The 21,250-nt window shown below is 32.4% G+C and overlaps 1 protein-coding gene across 2 annotated transcripts in view; it reads right to left on the bottom strand.

Moving 5' to 3' along the window:
• Nucleotides 1–21,250, bottom strand: part of FMN1 (formin 1) — a 477,206-nt gene that overhangs the window by 73,168 nt on the left and 382,788 nt on the right. For both annotated transcript variants that reach the window (XM_031952031.1, XM_031952033.1), the window contains one exon: nucleotides 15,492–15,584. In XM_031952031.1, the coding sequence (XP_031807891.1) occupies nucleotides 15,492–15,584 (93 nt within the window). The remainder of the gene's footprint in view (nucleotides 1–15,491; nucleotides 15,585–21,250) is intronic.

Genomic DNA, 21,250 nt, shown 5'->3' with positions numbered 1-21,250 from the left:
TGAACTGATGCTAAGTGAAATGAGCAGAACCAGGAGATCATTATATACTTCAACAATGATACTGTATGAGAATGTATTCTGAAGGAAATGGATTTCTTTGACAAAGAGAAGATCTAACTCAGTTTCAATTGATCAATGACGGACAGAAGCAGCTACACCCAAAGAAAGAACACTGGGAAATGAATGTAAACTGTTTGCATTTTGGTTCTTCTTCCCAGGTTATTTTTACCTTCTGAATCCAATTCTTCCTGTGCAATAAGAGAACTGTTCGGTTCTACACACATATATTGTACTTAGGATATACTGTGACATATTTAACATGTATAGGACTGCTTGCCATCTGGGGGATGGGATGGAAGGAGGGAGGGGAAAAGTCAGAACAGAAGTGAGTGCAAGGGATAATGTTGTAAAAAATTACCATTGCATGGGTTCTGCAATAAAAAGTTACAATTAAAATAAATAAATAAAACTGAAAGTAAGAAAACTATTGATCTAATAAATAAAAATAAAGAGTTAGTTTTAAAAAGAAAAACAACAAAATAGATAAACCACTAGCAAATTTGATTAGAAAAAGGAAAGAAGAAAACCAAATTACTAGTATCAATAATGAGAAGGGTGAACTTAGCAACAATGAAGAGGAAATTAAAGCAATAATTAGGAGCTATTTTGTCCAACTGTATGCTAATAGATTTGATAATTTAAATGAAATGGATTATACATATAAAAATATAGATTGATCAGATTAACAAATGAGGAGATAAATCACTTAAATAGTCTCATTTTAGAAAAAAAGAAAATGAAAAAAGAAATTGAACAATTAAGGAATTCCCTAAGAAAAAAAATCCACAGGGCCAGATGGATTTACTTGTGAATTCTATCAAACATTTAAAGAACAATTAAATCCAATACTATATAAACTATTTGGAAAAATAGCAGAAAAAGGAAGTCCAGTCTTTTATGACACAGATATGGTGTTGATACCTAAACCAAGAAGGGCCAAAACAGAAAACAAAAATATAGACCAATTTTCCTAATGAATATTACTCTAAAAATCTTAAATAAAATATTAGCAAAAAATTACAGTAATTGATTGGCAGGATAATATACTATGTCCAAATGGGATTTATACCAGGAATTCAGATATTTGGAAAACTATAGATATTAATTGATCATATGAATAATCAAATTAACAGAAATCATATAATGATCTCAATAGATGCAGAAATAGCATTTGACAAAATACAACTCCCATTCCTCTTAAAAATACAAGAGAGCATAGGAATAAATGGAGTTTTCTTTAATATTATCTAAAATCATCAGCAAGCATTATATTTAATGGGGATAAGCTAGAAGCATTCCAAAAAAGATGAAGGGTGAAACAAGACTGCCCATTATCACCACAATTATTAAGTATACTAGAAATGTCAGCTTTAGCAATAAAAGAAAAAGAAGTTGGAGGAATTAAAGAAGGTAATGAGGAAACAAAACTATCACTCTTTGCAGATGATATGATGGGTCATTTAGAGAATCCTAGAGAATCAACTAAAAAACTAGAAACAACAACTTTAGAAAAGTTGCAGGATATAATATAAATCATCGGCATTTCTATATTTATCAAAAAAAGCCCAGCAGCAAGAGATAGAAAGAGAAATCCATTTAAAATAACTGTAGATAATATAAAATATTAGGGAGTCTACCTGCCAAGACAAAAGCAGGAACTTTATGAACACAATTATAAAACACTTTTCACATAAATAAAATTAGATCTAAACAATTAAAAGAATATCAAGTGCTCATGGATAGGCCAAGCTAATATAATAAAAATGACAATTCTACATAAATTACTTCGCTTATTCAGTACTATGCCAATCAAGTTGCCAACAAATTACTTTATACAGCTAGAAAAACAACATAATTCATCTGGAAGAATAGGTCAAGAATTTCAAGGGAATTAATGAGAAAAAAAAAGCAAATGAAGGTAACAGCTATATGAAACATAAAGCTATATTATTAAACAATGGTCATCAAAACCATTTGATATTGGCTAAGACATAAGAGTAGTGGATCAATGGAATATAACTCGTTTTTTGTTCTCTCTCTTTTTGTTCACAAGACACTAAATAGTCAATGACTGCAGAAATGAGGCATTGACCAACATCTAATACCCTATATACTAAGATAAGGTCAAAATGGGTTCATCATTTAGACATAAAGGGTAAAACTATAAGCAAATTAGGAAAATGAGGAATGGTTTACCTCTCAGATCTGTTGAGAAGGTAGGAATTTATGGCCAAAAAAGATTAGAAAGAGAGTAGAAAGCTGGAAAAAAATTTACAGCCAGTGTTTTTGATAAAGACCTCTTTCTAAAATATATGGAGAACTGACTCAAATTTATAAGAATGCAAGATGAACAGACATTTTACAGATGAAGAAATTAAAGCCATTTCTATTCAAATGAAAAAATGCTCTGAATAACTATTGATTAGAGAAATGCAAATTAAGACAACTCTGAGGTACCATTTCACACCTTTCAGGCTAAGATGATGGGAAAAGATAATAATGAATGTTGGAGAGAATGTAGGAAAACTGGGACATTAATGCATTGTTGGTGGAGTTGTGAAATGATCTAACCACTCTGGAGAGCAATTTGGAAATATGTCCAAAAGACTATAAAGCTATGCATACATTTAATCCAGAAGTGTCTCAATTGGGTTTGTATCTCAAAGGGATCATAAAAGAGGGGAAAAGGACCCACATGTGCAAAAATGTTTGTAGTAGCCTTTTTTGTAGTGGCAAGGAACTGGAAATTGAGTAGATATCCCTCAGCTGGGGAATGGTTGACTAAGTATATGAATGTAATGGAATATTCTTGTACTAGAAATGTTAGCTTTAATAAAAAGAGAAGAAAAAGAAATTGAAGGAATTAGAGTAGATAATGAGGGGGGAAAAGTATCACTCTTTGCAGATGATATGATGGTACATTTAGAGAATCTTAGAGAAGAAACTAAAAAACTACTAGAAGGCTAATTTCAAAAAGGTCTGGAAAGACTTACAAGAACTGACTCTGAGTAAAATAAGCAGAGCCAGGAGAACATTATATATAGTTACAACAAGATTATGTGATGATCAATTATGATGGACTTGGCTCTTTCCAACAACAAGATGATTTAAGGCAATTCCAATAGACTGATGGAAAGTACCATTCACATGCAGAGAGAGAACTATGGAGACTGAATGTGGATCAAAGCATAGCATTTTCACCTTTTGTTATCTGTACCTTTTTGATCAGATTTTTTTTTTGCACAATATGACAATTATGGAAATGTGTTTAGAAGAATTGCATACTTTAACTTATATTACATTGTTTATTGCCTTGGGGAGGAAGCTGGGGGAAAATGGGAGAAAAATCTGGAACACAAGGATTTACAAAGGTGAATGTTGAAAACTATCTTTGCATGTATTTGGAAAAATGAAATACTACTAAAAAAAAGAGTACGATGATCATGTTATATGAGCATCAGTTGAAGGAACTGAGAAAGATTAGTCTGGAGAAGGAAAGGCTCACAGGGGACATGACAGTTTTTTGCAAAGCTGTAAGATAGATGAAGAATGACATTTGTTCTGTTAGATCCCAGAAGGGCAGGCCTAGGAGCAATGAGAAGAAATTAAAGAGATGCAAATTTTTGGCTCAATAGTAGGAAAGATTTCCTATTAATCAATTGTTAAAAAGATTGTCTCAGGAGGTAGTATGTTCCCAGTCCTTTTCAGTTTCCATGTAGAGACTTGATGAACACATTAGGAATGTAGAAGTGATTCCTGCTTCGGATATGGATTGGACTAAAGTCATTTCTAACTCTGCCCTCCTATGATTTCTGTGAAAATTAGTGTGGTAAACAGTTATGTTCATGGCTCCTTTAATCGCTTAGAGGAGGTCCCTCAGCTACTTTTCAAGGTGGCAGTCAATAAAATGAATACATAAACCATGAAAGCAGACTTAGCTTCTCCTGTACAGGGACAAAAAGTAATTGCAGGGGAATAGGATGGGAGGATTAAATTGTGTGTGGCCTTACTTCTAAGCAGCTGAGAAGAAACACTGAATGAAATGGTGATTTCTATAAACTCTAAGGCAAGAACAGATACAAGAACACATTTTCTCTGTCAGTAGATAAAAAGCATGTGGTGTAGGGAGTGGATGATATTATAATGATATTCTGGATTTACATTTATGCTAAAAATATTAATGGAAATACATGGAGAGAACTAAAGAAGTGTTAAGTTAAAAAATGAAATGGTATAAGTTAAAGAAAGAAGTTCCGATTAGAACCTTCTATTCCAGTGGAACATTCAAGAAGCAAAATATAATTTAGTATGACAGGACTTCTGGAAAGGAAAATGTGCATACAATTGGGTAAGCCCCTAGGCAGTGAGGGATGTAATCTTTTAAAGTAGAAAAGATGATATTTTTCTCCTTTCTTTGGAAGATATACACAGACAGAAGCAACTGAATATACAAAAGGTTTGCATTATGGGAAAGAACAGAATCTGTTACTGAAAAAAAAGACTTACACACTGGAACAAGTCTAAAAAACAAACCACCAACAATTTATCACAGTTTTAGCCCAACTAGTGGTTTTCTTTATTCCTTTGGCTATTACTTCACATATCTTTTTTTTTTTTTACTTGGATAAGACTTTTTTCTTTCCATGACAGTTCATTGATCTTGAGTTTGGAGCATCATAGTTCATGAGAAACTATCATGTTGGCTATTTTCTTGGCTTGTTTCTGCTAGTGGATGTGTTCCATTTTAAATTTGGACGATAACACAGATGTCAATCTAAGTATATGTATGTTTCTTTAAGATAGGGGAAAAGGACTGGATCTGTGATTTAATTGGTACAGGGAACTCTGAGGTTGAGGAAACTACAGATACTAATGCAGATAAACATGTTCTGTTTTTTTTGTTTGTTTGTTTGTTTGTTTGTTTTTATGGGCTTAGAGAGTTCTCCAGACAACTACTTTAAGAAACTCAAATTGCAGAAACTAAATTGCAGAAAAGATAATAACTTTTCTTTTCTCACCTGTAAGTTCCCCAAACCAGTGAAATCTCAGATCCAGTATCTAGCCTTGTCCCTTTCAGTACTGTAACTAGTATATTCACCTCATAGATATAAATTATTTTCAAAAGTCTTCTTCCATCCCCTCTTTGGGAAGAAGAAAAACATCAAACACTCAGAAAAACTTCTCTTGAAATACTGGATTAAAACATGCTATTAATATGGGACTTTTGTCATCTTGGCAATAGAGCCTTATTTGGGTTTCACCAAAGTCAGAAGCAGTCATCACTGACTTGACCATCCCAGTGGCTAGACAGTAAATCATGATACATTGAAAAGATATGCAAACTTATCACTGGGCTTTGGATATCCTAGTCTATTCTAAGCTAGAGAACAGGAAAGGAAACATTAAGGTTCAAAACTTTTTGCTTTTTCTAAAGCAAAATACTATTCCTACCAAATGATGCAGTAGTGATTGAGATCTGCCCTTCTTTGTGTCTTTGGGCATTAATTTTTGTGCCAATAATTTTTATTAAACCATCTCACTTTCTTTGTTTTTACAATGCCACATCAACAAAAGGAAACAAAGATTCTGATGACTTACCAGTACATAACATTCAGGAAATAGTTTTTATTTTCATAGTCTAAGAAAAAATGTAGCTTTGTTATTCTAAAAGAATACAAAAAGACTGTTTGGATGTAACAGATCCTAGGAAAGTTATAGTGTTACTTATTTCAAAGAAGTGTAAACTAGGAAATTTGGGATTAAATTATGAACTTTTTCTTTAGCTCTTAAGGCGTCATTATGTTGTATATGCTTATTTGCTGTTCTTTATGTCCACTGAAGACAAAATGAGGCAAAAGATTTTCAAACTGAAGCCACTAGGACTTGAGAGAGCATAAAGAAATATTTCTTGGTAACAAATAAAGGTTCCCAAGCACTGAAATCGATGTGAAATACTTGAATCTCTTTATGGATTTGCTAAGGTAGTAGTAAGTGGAAGACACAGAATATATATATTACCTTAGCAAATCTAGGTGACTTTGAACAAATCATTTTCGTAAGGTATAAAGTGAAGAGATTGGATTAGATGGTTTCTAAGGTACCTTCCAGCTCTACATATATCATTGTATTATATGATCTTGTAATTTTACTTGGAACAGTTTAAAGATTTTTGTGTTAGTGATTTCATTGCTGTAGGGAATCCATTTTTCCCATGAAGGGGACAATTCTCTAGTGTTTTATATTGAGTAATTGGAGTGGGGGGGGTGGAGCACCATGACACAACCACTGAATCAGAGGACCTGACAATCAAGTTCTTCCTGAGTCTAAGGCTTGTTCTCCTACCATGCTAAACTGTCTACCTTTTCTTGATATCGTATAATTATTAATCATAAAACTGTTTATTCGTGTGTGTCTGTTGTGACATTTTTTGGATTTAACTACTCTTTCTGGGTCTCAGGGATCAGGTGTCTCCAATTTAACTGATCTACCAGTAGATCGTGCTTAAGCTCATTTCAACAATGAATTTGTGTTCTGCCCCAGGAAATATATGAGGCTTTTAAATTTTAAATTTTTTGTTTTTAAGAATAAAAAGGCAATAACATTCTATGTGACGAACTATATAACTGAAGAGTTGGAAGGGACTTCATTGGTCATCTAGTCCAATTTATACAAAAAGAAATCACCATTGCAATTAATCTTCCCCTTTGGAATAAGAATATGAACGAACAAAAACAATTATATGTATCTGGCACTTTTAAAACTTACACTGACTCCATTTGCCTGATTTATATAACCCCATGATTAAATACTAGTATGCTGTCAGTTAAACCTTACAGTTTTTTGGGAGGGAAATTTCATGAAAGTTCCAGTCCCTATGGCTCACATGCCAGTATTGTTTTTTCTTACTGTTACATATTTTGTCTCTAGAGTTCACTGGTCCTTAAGTCCTGATAATTTTAAAATGTCATCTATAATTGGTAGGTATTTAAGGTCTTTTTCAGTTCTAAATAATCTAGTGTTCCTATGAGTGGCCAAGTCTATGTAAAGAATGGGAAAAGCAAAGAAAACAAACATAAGCTATTCTACAAGATGAAAAAATCTTAGCAGAGTTTTACATAATCTTGAAATAGCTTCATTCTAAATTCAGGAATCATGTGATTTTTTTCTTTAAAAAGTAGAAAGAAAGTCTTTACATCAATGTCAAAGTCTTTGGATACAGGCCAGACAATGAATCAATTAAGTTGGGGAATAAAACGCGTGATAGATAGGGTCTTAGCTTCTGCCACCAGAAAAGAAATTACAATCTATAATTAGAATTGATGAGACTGATTTGTGAGTTCCAAAGAATATACTGGGAAGAGGAGTTGGATCAAAAATTGAACCATATAGTTTGCTATGAAAACAACCATTACTGAAGAAGCAGATGACAGCTAACTATGAAACACCGAACAACTCAGAATTTCACAGAATGTTTAAAAAAAAAAAAAGTTGGTCGGAGAAGGTAGAAGCATGGGATGAATGCAAGATTTTGATTTTTAAGGCTTCACATGTTTAATGCTGTGGTGGGTAGGTACTATTCTCACAGTCTTGCAGAGTCAACATCAAGAAAAGACATAAATATTACCATTTTTGATACACTTAAAATTTTTAGATATAAGCTAATGACTTTCCTGAGATCACAGTAACAAAAATTCTATGATAACCTATATTATGATATTTCTTCAAGTGATGTTCAAATTGGTTGCCTTTCACTGAATATATAGTATAATATGAATTGCTTCCTAAAAACAAAATACTTTTAAGAACCACAAATAGTTTCCCTTTTAAAGTAATTTTTCTTATGTAGTATGAAGAATATGAAAGTGTTTAGAAAAAGTGCACATATTTTACCTATATCAGATTGCTTCCTATCTACAGTAGGGGGAAGAGATGGAGAAAAATTTGGAACACAAGGTTTTGCAAAGTTGAATGTTAAAAACTATCTTTGAATGTATTTTGGGGGAAAGCTATTTTTTAAAAAAGAATCTAATAATTTAAAATTTTATTTTATTGATTTACATGTTTTAATAGGAAATTTTAAAAACAATAAACTATTATTGATAATTTAATCATTTAAATTAAAACATAATTAAAATATAATAATTTAACACTAATGATCACTATGAATATTGATCTATAGTTTTCTATTTCCTGTTTTAACTCTCCATGATTTATATATCAAGATCTTATTTGTGTCATTGGAAGAACTGGAAGAATGTCATTGGAAGATTCTTTTATCATTTTGAAAACTATGAGATATTAGATATTTTATTTAATTAATAAAATTTTACAGAAAGAAATAGATGATTTCCAGGAGACACAGAGATACTTATATGAATAGTTAGGTAAAGAAGCATTACCACTTTTCTGCAGATGATATGAAGATGTCCTTGATCCTTGAAAGAACTAATAACTTGAGCAAACTTGCAGGATATAAAATAAAACTTAGAAGATAAAAAAATAAATCCATACAAATCATCAGCATTTTTATATAATACTCATAAACCCAACAAGAATAGAGAAATTACATTTAAATTAACTTCAGCATGTAAAAATAATTGGAAGCATATCTACCAAATATATACAAAAACAATATGAATACAACTTCAAAGCATTATTAAACCACTGTTTAAAGATTGATATAATTATTTATTTGAAAACTATCTCCTGAAAGAGTGCAGAAGTATATTTACATGTATGCATGTACATACTTATGTGCGTATGTGTATATACATATATATCAACACACATACATACATACAGATAGATAGATATACACATAGACACCAGATAGACACATAAAACCAATGAGAATATTTGATTTCTTTGACTATGGACAATTGATACAAGAAATTTTTTTTCTTTTCTCTCTATTTTTTTTTCTCCTAATAAAATGGGAGATGAGAGAAAGAAAAACTAGATTTAAAAGAAATCTTTTAAAGAAATGTTGGATGATGCTACACGTGTTGTTGATTGCATGTTCAGATGAGATTACTTTAATTGTCTTACTTTGTTACAAGAGATCTTTCATGGAATGAGGGGAGGCTATTAATGTTTGTAATATAAAAACAAAACATCAATTAATTTTTTAAAGGCATGTGGTGCTTGTTTTTTTGAGGGGGATAGGTAGGAGTTATGTCATGGTAAAAACAAAACAATATGGGAGGTAGCATGGGATTGTGGAAAAATCATTGGCCTTGTAGTCAGAGAATATGAATGCACATCCCATCTCTCTCTTTTAATATCTGTATGATTTTAGGCAAATCACTTAATTCTCAGTTCTTATCTAAGTGCGCAAAAATGAGGAATTTAGATGAGATGACCTCAAAAGTCTTTTCACTAATCACCCAGTGAACAATCTTGATGAGGATCAAATGTGAATAAAGGTTGGACCTCTCCACTGAATCAATCGATGAATGGTATAGGTATATACCACTTTCAACTAGGTATAACAGGAAATCTGTTAAAATAGATTTAGGAATTTAGTCAATTCTGTTGGACATATTATATTAAATAAATGAGTAGGTTAGAATCAGACCAAGCCCCTAAAACGATCTTAGCAGGAAAAGAAAGAATGAGTTCCCTGAATGCTTTTTCCCTTGTATTGACAAGGAGAAGGGAAAGAATTAATCAATCAATGAGTACAAAGAACAATTATTTATTAAATACCTACTGTATTTCCAGGCACTGATCTAGGTGCTGGGGTTCTAAAGACAAAAATAAAACTATGCCTGATCTTAAGGAGTTTACATTCAAAAGAAAGGAAAAAATGGGAAAATGGGGATCTAATTCTCATTAGAGATTATGAAAAGGAAAGTAATTTTTGGCTCAAGCAAACAAAAAATAGAAACACTAAAAATAAAAAGGGATCAGAAATAAAAGAAGGTCACTGACAGAAAATTTTAAGAATTACTTGTTTAAACTAGTCCCTTCAGGGGAGGACTAATTCTATGCTAAAGTAACCCTCATGATACTATTTTACTGTCATTACAAGGAACACTGTTCCTAAGCTTTAGTAATCAAATGATCAAAATACATTATCTCCACTTTTCATGGACACTTCTTTTGTTGCCTGTTGAAATCATTGCTTCTGGTTATCCTTCCCTCTGCTCATTATACCTGGCAATAATATTAGTGATGATAGGGCTAATTACCTTGGGTTTTTCTGCTTCCTTTTCCATATATGAAAATATTTAGATTTATTTTCATAGTGGACATTACTTTTTTTAAAAGAATAGTACAAGGTATACAAAGTATGAAGGTATGAAGACACTTTTGAGTCAAGAAAACTTAGACCCAGATCCTGCCTCTGACATACCAATTGTGTAAACAGTAATATAAATACATATTTATATCTAATACAAATATTATAAATGCTCCTATGATAATATAAATAATATATTATAAATAATAATATAAATATTGTAAAGGTTTATAATTTTCCAGTCTTCTTATACTTTACCCACTCCTACATATTCTGAGATCTAGCAACCCTGGCTTCCTTGATGCTCCTCACACACAGCATTCTATCTTCCAACCCAGTATTTTCACTGGTAGTCCCCAATAGTCTGGAATGTTCTTCCTCTTTTTCCCCTTTGAATTCCCTGGCTTCGTTCAAGACCAAGTTAAAATCCTGTGTTCTAATTCCCCCTTAATGCCATTTCTTCCCTCCACTGATGATTTCTAATTGATTTTTATAAATAGTTTGTTTGTACATAGCTGTTTGCATTATGTCTCTCCCAGTAGGCTACAAGCTCCTTGAGAGCCTTTTCCCTTTCACTATATTCCTGGCTCTTAAAATAGTGCCTGGGGACACAGTAAGTATTTAATAAATGTTTATTGTTTGACTCTTCTATGCCTTAAAAAATTATGTCAATGGTGCTCTGCTTCTCTCTCTCTTTTTTTTGTATTATTACTAACCTCTCTTTCTTCTTTCTACCTATTTTTCCAATTTAAAAAAAAAAAAACAGGAGAAAAACATGCTTATAACAAGTAATAGAGCATAGTAGAGCAAAATAAACTCCCATTCTGGATTTTTGACCATGTCCAAAAATATATGTCTACACATCTTGAATTCCTCACCTCTTAGATTGCATTTCCCAGAAACTCAAGTGCCTCAATATTTGAAGATGATACAAGTGATATTACTCTCCAATTTATTTAAAATGTGTGGACTGCTTCTTCTACTGTACTGTTTTGAACAGCAATGAAAAGTTTATTTTTTACCAGCTTTTAATTCAATTCAACAATTATTTATTAATTTCTCTTAAATGTTGGCCACCTGAAATAGATGCCAAAATCTTCCAAATTATTAGCTAAGATAATATTTGATCTTCTAACTATTCTTCTATATCTTCTAACTAAAGAAGGCCAGGAGGCACTGCATTGAATTTGGCAATGTACATTATGTAAGATTCAGAAATGAATTCAGATTGGTTCTGATTAAGAAGTAAAGCATTTAGATAATTTATTGTAACTATCTTGTTCTAGAGCTTCCTTAGAGTTTTATGTAATTCTTTACTCTTCTATATAGGAGATACTGGATAATTCATATCTTGCATCTTTTATTTTCTCTTTACAATAGAAATTATTTAGAATTTAACAACAGTTTTAAGAAAGTTATATTAGTCAAAAAGCAGTTTCAAAAGAGCTGGTTTGAGAAACCAAGTATAATTCAGTAAATTCCATAGTTATGTGGACAGTTTATCCCAAAATTTTTAGTGCAGTTTTAAACTATGAAAACTTAAGTAGCTTTAAAATGCAATAAGATATCTGGGATACCTTGTATAATTATAGATCACACCGATTTTATTTCCATTAGCAATATTCAAATTAAAAAAAGAATCAAAAATGAGAAAATACCAAGAGTGGGAGAATGCTAACATTAGGACACACACACAAAATATGTTTAGGCCATTCTAATTTCAGTACTCCCTGCTAGAGTTGTAAATACAAAAGGCCAATTTAACAGCATGAAAAGACCACCTACAAGAGCCATACCTGGGACCCAATCAACCTCACTGTGGATTCTTTCAATTACAGGATTCCTGCCAGGTTTATGGGAAACTTTAATGTGTGTATCACATTTTTGAGGGCTATATCATTATGAACATGTTTGATCTGAGGGTGGGAAACCTAGAGCCTTCACAAGCTGATCCTGAATTGAGCTGTAAATTGGAACAAGCAAAAGAACACAGTGGAAAAGGGAAATGTGTGAGAAGAAAGGTCAAATATTGTGAAGAGTGCAACTCTGCTAAGTGAAGCCATTAAAAATACTTTCACTTCTGTTTGGGGAAAGAAATGAGTTAAATAGGAGTAAGGCAGTTTCATCAAATGAGGCTATTTAAGGGTGTTTGGAGAAGGGGAGGACCAATAAAAGACATAAAGCAAAGTTCAAAGACACCATCGTCACTCGAGTGTGGCAACAGGATATGATTTACAAAAGAAAAATTCAATCGTTATGATTGTTAGAAGAATTGAATTACAGTTCATCTAAAAATAAGCCTTTCCATGAATCAATTGAGTCACATCTCATGTGACTTCTCAAGCATAAAGAACTCAATTGCTTAAGATTTTATGAGTGATAACAACTATTATGGAATATGAACTTCCCAGCAGGCTGATCCATGTATGCAGCCATACAGACGAAAGAGTATTTCATCTTACCACAATGACAGCACTGGACTCTTGTGTTCCTAATCTTGGTAAATAATCCTGAAAGGGATTGGGGGGCAGGGGTGTCACTTAAACTGTGCAGCAGAAAAGCCAGTTGGATTTTGAGTCAATGGACATAAGTTCTAATTTCTATTTCTATAAATGCTTAGGTGATATTGGGGCAAATAATTTCATTCCTTTGAGTCTCTCTTTTCTCACTGGTAAAATGAGGGTGTCAGAAATAATGGCCTTTAGGATCCTCTCAGTAAGCTTTAGACCCTATCATCCTTCTTGAAACCATATTATCCAAAAGATCTTAAACCCATTTGAGTTAGAAATTAAGCAAACTTTAAATAAGCACCAACTTTGGAATGGAAATTTGTTGTTACATATAATTTTAAGCTTCTAGCTTCTTTTTATGATTATGATATGATTTTATTTTATGATAAATAAGCTATTTATTAGTAATATTTATATATAAATATAATATATAACATATTATATGTAATATAATATATAATAAATAAATATAAATATTTTTATAATATTTAATGATTTGAAAAGTACTTTACATATTATTAAATTCATTTTACTAATGAGGAAACTGAGGTTGAGAGTAAAAGATTTGTTTTGGATCACATGGATAATATTTGAAGTAGGATTTGAATTCACTTCATTGTCCTGTATGCCACCTAGCAATATCTTTTATGTTCACAGCATGTCTGTGTATTAATCTCACTGTTTAGATTTCAGGATGGCAAAATGATGGTATGATTAGCAAGATGTCAGGATAAAGCTTTAACTCATGTGGTGATTACTCTGACAAGCCTTTAATAGGAGAGGACACAGCGGCAATGCTTCTCCATCAGAGGAGACAGCCAGTATCCAGTTCTTCTGACTCATATAGGAAATTCTGCCAATTTCCATGACTTATGGATTCACCCTGATGAGTAGTCTTCTGTTTATTATGTGGTATCATACTGGCTGATGCAAAATCAGCAACAGTATGTTGATAGCTTACCAAAGGTTCATACACTCATTTCCTTTGGCTTTCTAGCAAAGATAAATGCAAACAGATTCCCCCTCCCCCCATTTTTTTTTCTTGCTTATCTTTGGCTAAATTAAAAAAAAAATCAGATTAGGAAAAAAAACCCAGAAAAATCTTACATTTATGGCGTAAATGGCAATAGCACCCTAGTGACAATAAATGATATTGTTTTCCTCTGTCAGTACTATAAATAATGTAGATAGATGCCCAAGTGATATTACTATAGGATACTGTATCTTGTACATTTCACTTCTTTTCACTTATGAAATATAGATCTGTAAGCCAGATAGATCTGTACTACAATCTCTTGCTTTTCTTCATACACAAGGAATCATGGAATCCTTCATATGGAATCATAAAAATTTGAAAGGATCTCTTCTAATCCAAGCCATTCTTGGAAGGAATTCTCACTATAACTGTATATAAAACAAATAGTCAGCTTGTGTCTGCTTGAAGATTTCCAAGGAGAGAGAAGTCATCAACTCTTGAAGGTATCTATTTCTTGGTGTTTGACCTAATTATCTCCTATTCCTGCAGTGTCTTCCTTCTTTACCTCTTCCTCTTGGAATCTCTGATTTTGCTTATAGATCTAACTTAAGAGCCATGTTCTAGCAGAAGCCTTTTCTGGTTCTTGTCCCAGATGCTTGTGTCTTTTCTTTCAAAACTATCTTGCTTTCATTTTATGTATATATTTATACATACATATTTATATTTTGGTTTCCTGTCAGAATATAAGGTCCTTGCAAGGACTGTTTCATTTTTGTTTTTATATCCTTAGCTCTTAACATGGTCCCTGGCACATAATAGGTACCTCATAAATATTTGTTGCTTTTATGTTATTACCTTATTTTGCTTTTCTGAGCATAGTTTGACAAATAGTGTAAAAAAAAAAAAATCCATAGTCCTCAAACTGATGAAATTCAGAAAACTCAGAAAGGGAATTCTCAATTAAGCCGGCCTTGAGTATGTGAATGAAGTCTAAGATTGCTTGGAAAATCTTTATTAAATTTACTTCCACACATGAATCAGTTTGTCAAGTAAAAATGAGGACCCACCACAAAAAGAACAACATGAAAAATCACTTAACCTCTCTTTCTTTCTTTTTTGTTTCTATAAAATAGGGCTAAGATTAGCCTAGATGTCTCCTAAGATCCCTTCCTCTAAACATGCTCCCAAGAAAGAGTAATTGTAGCCCCTTATTTAAAAGTTTAACAAAGAATGAGAGGTTAGGTACAGACACAGAGAACCAAAATAATCTAAACAGCTCTTAATTAAAATCTGAGAACTTGTTTCCTCTTTAAAAATATTTTGATGTAATTTCCATGTAATTTATTACTTTCATAATCCTAAATATTTTATGTTATATATTTTGAAAGATTTTTTTGTAAAAGGAGTCTATGACACAAAAAAATAAAATAAAAAAAATAAATAAAAATAAATAAATATAAATAAATAAATAAATAAAAAATAAAAAAAAAAATAAAAATATTTGAGGTAATAAGATTGAAAAATGCGATAAAAATCAACTACAGATTAATTTCATATCATATAATTTCATGAACATGCCTGTTCAAGAAAGCTACAGGAAGATATGGAAATAAAATGGAATTGAATATTACTATCTAGTAATAGACATAAAGGCTGGGCTATAGTAGTTGGTCTAGAAAGATACTGAGCAACATGTGCTTACCTTTCTGGAAGAACACCTCTAACTTGTCCTTAAAAGGCTGGAGATGCTCTTTTGGGGACTCCTGGCACACAACTACCATCTGCTTCTCACTTGCTGTGAAAAGAATCCCAGAATTAGAATGTTAATTAATTAATTCCTTGGCTAGATTATTAGTTGATGTTTATCCAAATACCAGTGATTTCCATCATATCTCAATAACATGGAAGCCTGCATAATAACAAGGGTCATTTAGGAAAAAGGAAACGTTATACCTCCAACTTGTTTCTCAGTCAGTTAAGTGAGAGAAGGATAAGGTGGTTTGATTTGAATTTTCCAGATTCACTAGAATAGACAAAAATGTTGAAGGTTTAGACAGAGAAGGTTAAGGGTTCTGTTCTTCATATTCACAAATTAGAGTTCATTTCTTTCCTTTCAAAAAGAGCTAGAAGGCAGCTTCTGCAGATGCCCCCACTCTTGAGTGGGGCAAGTAGGGAAGGAGATGCTAGAATGGTACTTTCTTCATCAAGAGCATGCACAGGGCCTGCTAGTCTGGTCATGAATGACCAGGAAGGTAAAAGTTACCATTAATCTTACCAACAACCCTGAAAATTAACTATACATCCCCCTATAAAATTACTACATTTCAGGCTCTAAGAAATTATTTCAGAAATTTACAGCAAAATGAGCCATCAGACAAACTTTGAAGGACAAGTTTGATATGGCTGCATAAGTGTATATCGTATACTATAATATGCCACAACAAAGTACACTCAACCTAGGCAAAGAGACATTTGCCTGAGATCCCTGTTAGCTTGTTCTGGTATCTGAAATCCACTAGCAAGACAGACAGACACACACACACACACACACACACACACACACACCACAAAGGTTTAATTTTTCCAAAGCTGGAGCTAATTAAAGAATACTTTGGTCTGCTGGTCATGGCTAGATTCCTGACATGTCCCTAAGAGCATATTCTGAATCTGTTGGAACTTCACCATAAATCAGCCATTCAGCCTGATATTTTGATTCAGCCTGAATACTCTTGCACTTTAAGGACAGAAACAAGTACCTCAACTCCTGGTGGAGGCTAATAGTATTATTAGGTTGATGCTATATAAATTTAAATAGAAAAGGATTGAGAGTGGAAAAATTTTTTATTTCCTTTGGTTATTTTCTGACCAAATAATTCTAGATTTTAAAAACTGATGCTTCAGTGAGTTTGTGCCTAGCAAAAATATTATTACTTTGTAAAAAACTCTAATGGTAGGTTTTTAAAAGACCACTCATATATCCCCCTATAATAATTTTTACACACACACACACACACACACACACACTTTACAACAAGATGCCTAAAATCTTGGGCAACTCAAACCTTGGAACTGTCACAGAAATGAAAATTTGATGTTGGAGGTCTCTTGTGTCAGTTCCAATTTAACCCTATAGATTTCTAGGAAGTTATGCATTAACTCTAAACTCCAGACTATTCAGTATATCATTGCTGGAAGAGCTAAAGCCAAACAGGCAAAGCTAATTCTTTGCTGGTAGAGCTGTGAATTAATTCATTCCATCTGAAAAAATAATTTGGAATTACTCAGGAAAAATTACTAAGTTGCTCCCATATTTTGGCCAAGAGGTTCTACTACTGGGGCTACATATTCCAAGGAAGTTCCTGATGGTATAAAATAATGTCCATACAAAATTGTTCACAGTGGCTTTCCACAAAGCTGGAGACAATATATGTGCCTATTAGTTATGTTATATGTTATATGAATACAATGGAATTTTTACTCAGAAGTATGATATGATAAAAATAGTATAGAATTTGGAGACAACAAGACCTACTACTTCAAATTATTACTAGATTTGGCAGAGGAAAATACATACATAATTATTCATCCCTGGGCCTCAGTTTTGGTTTTTTTTGTCAATAAAATAAAGGCATTGGCTTTTAAGATCCCTTCTATCCCTCAATCTATGATAACACAATTCTACAAATTAGGTATATGAAGAACTCAGAAAAACTTGATAAGAGTCACTTGAAGTCTTGAAAAAGGAAAAGAGCAAAACCACAAGAATCATACAATGATTATAAAAACATAAAATGAACAAAGAGAGGCCACAAAACTCTGGTAAACATTAATAATCAATGTCAGCACCATGCTATCAGTCAAGAGACACATTCCTCCTTTCTGCTAGTAATATATATTTCAGGGAGTGTTTCAGGACAGTTTGTGCACATTAGGAAGTATCTGTTGTATCAAAACAAAATATGTCAATAAATTTTAAAATAAGATAAAATATCCAGTGTTTGATAGATCAGTCAGAATCCTCTGGGGGTGAACAAATAATTCTTAGAAAACCATCCCAATACTCATTAAGGAAATGTATAAGTGAAGAGGATAAGAAAATTTTATTATTCCTAAGACAAATACTATTTCAATCATGCACATTAATCTTGCAGAAGAAAATTTAAAATTTTTCTCTCTCTGTCTTAATATGTCTTCCCTGGTTTCTCTGAAACAATCCTCTTATTCAGTTCTTATGGTTAGTATTCTATTACATTCATGACCATAAATTTAATTTTTCATGCCAATTCATGGGGGAAGAAGATAACCATCCAATTGATGGACACACACACACACACACACACACACGTTTCTAGTTTCTTTACCATTACAAAAAGAGTTTCTGCAAATATCTTTGTACATATGAGTTTTCATTTTTGGCTTTTTGGCTTTAATTTCTTTACTGTATAGGTATAATAGTAGTATTGCTGGATCAAAGAATATACAGTTTGCCACCTTTTGGAAACCAAATTGTTTTTCAGAAAGTTTGTACCAATCCACAGCTTTTTTTTTTTTTGTGACTTTAAAAAAATCCAATGTAACTATAATTCTAAAACTTTTCTTCCCTCAAATACAAAATAAAAGATTTTTAAAAATGATTTTAGAATTCTGAATGATCTTTATCTGTTTCAGAGATCAAATCTCACCAATGATTTAACCTAAGTCTCTGTGAAAGAAAATGTCACATATCTTAATGAAAAAATACAAAATTCAATTTAGTGAATTTATAACTGGGCTAAGAAAGATGATCTGGACTTTTTTCCAGAAAGTAAGTTTGGATCCTGGATTCATCATTTATTACCTGTGTTATCTTGGTCAAAGAACTTGCAGTTTTGATGTCTTTCAATATGAAATAAGGAGAATAGTTTTTTTTTTATTACCAATGCACATGGTTATTGTGAATAATTAAATGAGATAGTACATGTCAAATACTTTGTACAGTTATATCTCAATTAGTACAAATATTTTATCTCCCCATCCCTTGCGCCAGTAATAGCATTATTTGAATTTGTAATGTATTTTTCCACTGGCCTGAAATCAACAACCATATTTTTTCATAATTATAACTTCAAATAGTAAAAATTAAAATGCATGGGACTATCTCAGGGGATTCATTATTCATACTAATCAAAACCTAGCTATAAATTATAATGTGCTTTAGAAATATCAACTATCATATTTTCCCCAAGACAACAAGTTAATCTATCACATAAGCCATAAAATTTGGCCAAAAAAAAAAAAAAAAGATATAAGGTCATAGGCTAAATAGGTATTTGTGCCACTTTTGCTCTCAGATGTTCCAGATACTCAGACCTTTTCAAATAAGATTTTAAAAAATAACAGACTTAGAGCTCCAAGGACCATAGGTCATCTAGACTAAACCCTAATGATGAAATTAAGTGCAAAGAAGTTAAATGATTTGACCTTAGTCACCCACATAACCAGTTAAGTGACACTGATGGAATCTGAGCCTCATTCATCAGAAGCTGAATCCTTTCCACTGAATTAGCCCTTAAAAATATGTAAAGTAATAGCAAGCCTATGGTTTGTGAAGTTAGATATGCAGATTAGATTTCTGAACTCAGATAATACTAAAAATATATCCTCAACTCATAAACTAAAGGGACTAGGTTATAAATAATTGCTAAGGTTCCTTTTTGGAGCAGCTATATGGAGCAGTGAATAGAGTGGCAGGCTTGAAATCAGGAAGACTCATCTTCCTGAGTTCAAATCTGACCTCAGACATTTTCTAGCTGTGTGATCCTGAATCCTTTTTGCCTCAATTTTTTCATCTGGAGAAGGAAGTGGCAAAATACCCCAGTATCTCTGTCAAGAAAATCCCAAAAGGGGTGATGAAGAATTGGATAGAATATGAATATGAATGAAATAAGAAAAATTAAAAAGGTCTCTTTTTAACTCAAGAATTTTATGCTTCTGAGAAAATAGAGTAGGAAAAAAGATTGATCAAATAAATTAATTGGGAATCACATCCAAGTTCTTATCCTAGTTCTGCCATTAATTCCCTGCAATCAGATAAATTACTGCCCTTGTATGGGCCTTGATTTCATCATGTCTGGGACTTCTGTGGAGAGGAAAGCCTGGCCCTGTGTAAGGGGTAGGGTAAAGCTGGTGAAAGAGTACTATCCTTCATTCTTCATGAGTTCTCTGCAAGCTGCTGAAGGGAAAAGCTCTGGGAAAACACAAAAGGAACATGAACTGTGATTGGTATCTTCCATCTCTGTTCTGTTGGAAGACAGAAGCACTCAATATGACTGCAAATCCAAAGTAACTCTAAGTTTGAAACACTGAAGAAGAAGGAAGAGTCCCTTACCAATTAGCTTTGGGACTGGGGTAACATACATAAAATGAGTATATTAGATTAGTTTCTATGATGTTGATACTGTTCATGGGAAAATAAAAATCTACTTGGATCATCACAACCATGTTTGAATTTCATTCTAATATGAACTTGAAATCAAAGCATAGGATCTTACTTGAGCTAATTCACTACTTTTTATAGCAAGCAGAAATATTTAAAATATTGATTAAAAAATTGTTATTTATTCTTTTCTCATATATTAAGTGGTGTTCTGTTTTCTGCCATTAATAGCCCAAATTGAAAGTACTCTCTCCTCAATATTTTTCCTTCTAACCAAATCTTTCTAAACTGCTTTGTCTTAGTCTCTTTTGCCTACCATGCTCTAACTCATATTATTTATTTATGTTTATACTATAAGCAGTTATTAAACTATAAGCTTTTAAAAGGCAAAGTGTCCTTTTCACCTCTAGATTCTTAAGTGTTTAACTTAGTAATTAACATGAATGAAATACTTTTACAAATGTGTGTTGAAATGAAGAGAAAAATTATTTTCTCAATATTTTTGTTATTATTTCTATCAATATTATTATTAGAAATTTATGTGGGATCTCTTAGGGATCTCCATCTTTTAATCCTTTTTCCCACTAATGTGATACACCAACACCTAACTAGTAAGTAACTGCTTCTGCTTAGCCAGTAGGCCCTAGGAATAGCAACACCTAGGCCACCAATCTTACCACCAGTTCAACTCCCAGAGTTGAAGATCCAGGGAAGTAAAAGTAACCCTTGCAGAGATACAACTTGGCAATTGGCTTTCCTGGAGCTGTAGTCCCCATCTATCTCAGCAATCTCAATTATTGAAGGAAAAGAAAGTTCACCACCACAGTTCTTGGCATTGTCAATAGCTTCAACATCAAAAAATAAGGTTTTATCAGTGGAAATGACACTAAAGAAGGCAGAGAACTATTTCCTTGGTTCCTAAACCCTAAGTGCCTCTGAGTTTTTCACTCTGGCAAAGTTCAATGTTCTTAATGAATTCATATAGTTATATATGCCTCTGTTGATATTCAAATTTGCTTCATAATACTTTTTTGAAGCTAACCTGA

This window comes from Sarcophilus harrisii, chromosome 2 (genome assembly GCF_902635505.1).
Source record: "Sarcophilus harrisii chromosome 2, mSarHar1.11, whole genome shotgun sequence".
In the NCBI taxonomy this organism is placed as follows: Eukaryota; Metazoa; Chordata; class Mammalia; order Dasyuromorphia; family Dasyuridae; genus Sarcophilus; species Sarcophilus harrisii.
This window is presented reverse-complemented; position numbering and strand designations above follow the sequence as displayed.